Source organism: Dromiciops gliroides, chromosome 2, assembly GCF_019393635.1.
Source record: "Dromiciops gliroides isolate mDroGli1 chromosome 2, mDroGli1.pri, whole genome shotgun sequence".
Lineage (NCBI taxonomy): Eukaryota > Metazoa > Chordata > Mammalia > Microbiotheria > Microbiotheriidae > Dromiciops > Dromiciops gliroides.
This window is the reverse complement of record NC_057862.1, coordinates 264,407,030-264,412,684: the sequence shown is the minus strand read 5'-3', so window position 1 is coordinate 264,412,684 and position 5,655 is coordinate 264,407,030. Positions and strand designations below refer to the sequence as shown.

At 42.7% G+C, this 5,655-nt stretch overlaps 2 gene segments (V, D, J or C); both read right to left on the bottom strand.

Annotated features, from left to right (window-relative positions):
• Nucleotides 1–249: 249 nt before the first annotated feature.
• Nucleotides 250–862, bottom strand: LOC122741500. The segment is given in 2 exon segments: nucleotides 250–643; nucleotides 730–862. Coding segments are annotated over 2 exon segments (426 nt in total).
• A 3,594-nt stretch (nucleotides 863–4,456) lies between these two features.
• On the bottom strand, nucleotides 4,457–5,052 carry LOC122738687. The segment is given in 2 exon segments: nucleotides 4,457–4,833; nucleotides 4,920–5,052. Coding segments are annotated over 2 exon segments (423 nt in total).
• Nucleotides 5,053–5,655: the final 603 nt, after the last annotated feature.

Below are 5,655 nucleotides of genomic sequence, written 5' to 3'. Positions count from 1 at the left end.
ATTAAAATAATACATCTTCTCTTTGTGCCTGTGGGTGTTAGAAACAGGAAAGATTCTTAGGGACACAAAGTAGATCATACAGAGAGAGACAAAGAGACAAAGACAGAGAGATGAGAGAGAGAGAGAGAGATGGCCAGGTGCGTTAATGGATGGATGGAACAGATATTTACTGAGAATTCAGAAGAAACCACGTATGTTGACATTTTTTTCATCCTCACTCTTCACCTGTTATTAGTGGTTTCTCAGTGTTCTTGAGTTCCCTCTCAGTCATTATCCACATGGCCTCTCTGAAAGAGGAGATTTATGTCTGGTTCCATGCTCCTTTCTCTCACTGTGTGTCTTGCACAGTAATACATGGCTGTGTCCTCAGCTTTAAGGGAATTCATTTCCAGGTGCAGCATGCTGTTGCTGTTGTCCCTGGAGATGGTGAATCGACCTTTCACAGAGTCTGCATAGTATGTACTTCTTCCATTATCACTAATGTATGAGATCCACTCCAGCCCCTTCCCTGGAGCCTGGCGGACCCAGTGCATGCTATTGCTGCTGAAAGTGAATCCAGAAGCTTTGCAGGAAAGTCTAAGAGATCCTCCAGGCTGTTTCACATCACCCCCAGACTCTACCAGTTGAACTTCACAATGGACACCTGCAAACAAAGAATCATTAAATCATAAATATATCACTTCAAAGAGTGTTTCCTTAGTCAAAAAAGCAAACAAAAGACAAAACTACCTTGTAAAAGAGTCAGAATGAAAATTCCATTCAGTCCAAAACCCATTGTTCAAGCTCTACAGTATCAGTCCTTGGGGGAGAAAGGCCACACAAAGGAAAAGCTCCTCTCCCAGAGCTGCAGACACAGGTTTTGTGATGGTTTTTATCCCTAGAGGGAGGAGCCCAATTTGCATGTGTCTCTCTGTTTAGTATGAAGAAGAGCAACTGTCTCCCTCTGTGATGAGTCCCCTCCCTGAGCTACAGAGAGAAGTTTCCCCTAGAATTTATTCTAAAACCCTGGACAAGGTTAGTGACACAGAATCCAAATACCATTGACAAAGATTCATTGTCTATCCTTCTTCACTCCAATTTACTCTCAATACCACAAAAATGCTCATTAGGCTTTTTTCTATTCCTGATAATTTCCCAGCTTATCCCAGTGACATTTCTAATTAAGAAGACACCCGAAGAATTTGTCATTTTTGATCAGCAGAGATTGAATCTACCTCAGGAATCTTTGAGGGGGTATAGGGGAGAGGGAATTTCTGAGCCTACTCCTAGGCACCTCTTCTTGCTTAAAGGGCTATTTTTTGCTTCTTCTCTTTGGAACAAGACTTCATGTGGATGTTTACTACAAATCCTATTTATGGTCCCTTATATCCAGGATATGCTGTGTTGGCATGAGAAAGGTGACTGTTAAGTTTTCAGTGTGAGTACTTAGACTTCAAAAATCAGCAGAAACTGAAAATCAGGGCTTGAATTATAAGGCTTTTTTTTTTAATTGGTTAGACTTAACAAAGGTTTTAAGAAAGCATTAATGAGGTTGATAAAAGTTAAAAGTGTATCATGCATACATTTTTCCTCCTAGATAGCTAGTTGTTAAAAACGTACCAGCATACCCATACTATAAGCATACCATTTCCTTCTTTGAAGTGGAGGAATTGAGTCACAAAATGTACAAAACACAATAAAGCCCTAATAAGACAATGACACAATATCTTCTCAGGAATGTGTATTTCTTCTGGAGTATATAGGCTGAGTCTCAGGCTATAGAACTCTTCCGAGAGCAACCATGTCTGCTGCCACCTACTGTACACTGTGAGGTCAGGAGAAAGGTTTTCTGGTTTATATTCTCTTTATATTAGTGTGGTAAAAAATGAAAGCTTTTAACTAAGATTTAAGAGTTGGTTAACAATAACTGAAGGCCGCCAGTTTTTGAAGGACCACCCTTTCAGGGAGGAGATCATGACGAACAGCCGTGAGCCTGCTGATACTCGGGATACTTGGGTCTAAATTACCAAGTCATCCATGGATATAACCAGACCCCCAGTCAAAGAGCTTTAGGAACTCAAGCAAAAAGGATGTGAGTTCTGAATTTCAGAGACCCTTACCCAGGCCAAGCTTCCAAATCTTGAGTCCAGACTGGAACACAAAAGATTCCTGCTAGCACCAAACATCAGGAGGTCAAAAATTGTGGCTGGCTAGATGCGGAGCCTTCAAATCCTGGGAGAAGCCCTGTATGTCCACCTGACAATTAATGAAACAATCAAGAAATAAGAACCTTTAATTATGGCAGAGTTGCTAAATCTCAGAGTATTGCAAAGCGAGATTGCTAGGAATATCCAAAGATGGGGACTGAGGAAAGGGTTAATATGGGGTAACAGGACAGAGGAAGCTAGGCAACTGCCCTTGGGAAAAGTAAGTTTCTCACAGATAGAAACTACGTAATGTAACTGTAAAGTCCAGGAAGTAAGCTTGGGAATCTTTGGAAGGGGAAAGTTTGTTTGGGGGAGATCCATAAAACAAATCAAGAGTCTGAAATTGACAAACATTGGTGATCCCCAGGTGATTCATTGGCCTGGGAATGGGGAATAGGTGAGGATCAGTCAGTTCTCAGTAAATTGTGGTGTTTTACATATATATATTTCCTAATATATATAATGTTATGGGGGAAATGGTGCAGGGTAGGAGTCTTGGCATGGTAGGGATCCTTAGGTATCCCTCTTTAAAGAATTACACTTTGGGGAGGGGGAGAAAAGTTGGGGAGGAGGGAGGGAGGGAGAAAAATTTGGGACTAAAAATCTTATGAAAACAAATGTTGGAAACTCTCTTTACATGTAACAGGAAAACAATAAAATATTTTTATGATTAAAAAAAGAATTAAACAGTCTTGCACACAAATCCAATCAAAATAAAATAATATTTTATTTAGGCACTAGAGAAAGGAAACCAAGAGAAAAATCTTTTCTCAGAGAGATAGCATGGCAGAGAGATGTGCTTCTCTGAGATACCTATCTCTTCTAGTAGGATAAAGGCAAATACTTTTATAGAGGACCAGTGGTGGAGGGACCAATGGAGTGATCATGTGACTGTGGAAAGTTCCCTTATTGGGAGTTATCACCTGAGCGAGGGCTGTCCCCCACTGGTGGTGGCTGGAGGAAGTTGGGCGAGAGGAAGCTCTGATCTCTCGAGCTATCTCTGTCCCCCTGGCACCACTCAAACAGCAGCCATACCTAGTCTTATTTTCCTGAGGGGTGGGGGAAACTGGAATAAAGGGTGGTGGTCCTGTAGTTAACTCAGTCCTTTAAGGATTCCCCTTATCTCTTCAGGTGTTTCTGTCCTTGGTTTAACATCTCAAGGAGAAGGTTGCTTGATTTCACCCAGAAAACTTCTGAGGTACCCCAGGGCCATAAAATAGGAATATAAATCCCTTTACATATGTGTGTGCATGTATGTGTATGAGATATAGAGATAGAGAGACAGAGAGACAGAGACAGAGAGGAGGTACCTACCAGCAGATATGTTCTCCACATGCACAGTGAAAATGCTAATTCCTGATTTGCCTCATGTTTGGCAACTTCAGAAAAATTAGTGACCATGTACAAAACATGTAAACCATTAAAAGAACACATCTCTCTGTGCCTATGGACATTAGAAACAGGAAAGTTTCTCAGGTACACAAAGGAGATTAGACAGGCACATGCATACATGCACACATACATGCATACATACATGAGAGAAAGAGGGATAGATGGATGTGTCATGGGGCAAGTGGACTGGGGGTTTGGGTAGGGGTTTGGGAAAGGGGTTAAAGGTTTGGGTAGGGGTAAGGGTTTGGAGTCTTTAGGAATTCCTCTTTAAAGAATTACACCCTCTTGCACACAAAAGCAATTAGAATAAGATAGTATATTTAGAGGAAGAGGAAGGGAAGGGAAACCAGGAGAGAAATCATTGGACTTCTTCTCATAGGGAGAAAGGCATGGCAGAGAGCATGGCTCTGAGATACCAATCTCCTTGAGCAGGAGACAGGCAGGTACTTTTATAGAGGACTCATGGGGGTCTGACTGTGGGAAGTTCCCTTAGTGAAGGAGGACCATCCCCCACTGGTGGTGGCTGGGGGAATTGGGTAAGGGGTGACTGTGGATCTCTCAAGCCATCCCTCTCCTCAGGACACAAAGGCAGCAGCCACACCCAAACTTATCTCCCCAGGGTTGAGGGAGACTAGAATGAAGGCTGGAGGTCCCCAAGGTAGCTCAGTCCCATCTGGTTCCGCTTATCTCTTTAGGTGTGTCTGTCCTTTGGTTTAGCTTCTCAAGAAGGTTCCTTGATGTACCCCAGAGAACCTCTGGGGTGCTATGGGCCCATAACAGATGGATGGGATCTGAGAATTGGGAAAAAAACAACAGACCTTGAAGGACCTGTTATTATAAGGGGTCTCCTTGTGCTCAGTGTTCTTGAGTTCCCTCTCTTAGTCATTTTCCACACGGCCCCTCTGAATGAGGAGATTTATGTCTGGTTCCATGCTCCTTTCTCTCACTGTGTCTCCTGCACAGTAATACATGGCTGTGTCCTCAGCTTTAAGGGAATTCATTTGCAGGTGCAGCATGCTGTTGCTGTTGTCCCTGGAGATGGTGAATCGGCCTTTCACAGAGTCTGCATAGTGTGTGCTTCCTCCAGTACTAATAAGTGAGACCCACTCCAGCCCCTTCCCTGGAGCCTGGCGGATCCAGCTCATGTCATAGCTGCTGAAAGTGAATCCAGAAGCTTTGCAGGAAAGTCTAAGAGATCCTCCAGGCTGTTTCACATCACCCCCAGACTCTACCAGTTGAACTTCACAATGGACACCTGCAAACAAAGCATCATGTAATCACAAATACAGAACTTCAAAGAGTGTTTCCTTAGTCAAAAAAGCAAACAAAAGACAAAACTACCTTGTAAAAGAGTCAGAATGAAAATTCCATTCAGTCCAAAACCCATTGTTCAAGCTCTACAGTATCAGTCCTTGGGGGAGAAAGGCCACACAAAGGAAAAGCTCCTCTCCCAGAGCTGCAGACACAGGTTTTGTGATGGTTTTTATCCCTAGAGGGAGGAGCCCAATTTGCATGTGTCTCTCTGTTTAGTGTGAAGAAGAGCAACTGTCTCTCTCTGTGATGAGTCCCCTCCCTGAGCTACAGAGAGAAGTTTCCCCTAGAATTTATTCTAAAATCCTGGGCAAGGTTAGTGACACAGAATCCAAATACCATTGACAAAGACTCATTGTCTATCCTTCTCCACTCTAATTTACTCTCAATGCCTCAAGAATGCTCATTAGGCTGTTTTCTGTTCCTGATATTTCCCCAGCTTATCCCAGTGACATTTATAATTAAGAAGACACCCTAAGTCTTTGTCATTTTTGATCAGCAGAGATTGACTCTGCCTTAGGACTCTTTGGGGGAGTGGGGCAGTGTAGGGGAGAAGGAATTTCTGAGCCTACTCCTAGGGACCTCTACTTGCTTATAGAGCTATTTTTTGTTACTTCTCTTTGGAACAAGACTTCATTATTTAGCCCAATTCTGCTCAGGGTCCCTTATATCCAGGATATGCTCTTTTGGCATGACAGAGGTGATTGTTAAGTTTTCAGTATGAGTACTTATACTTCAGAAATCAGCAGAAACTGAAAATCAGGGC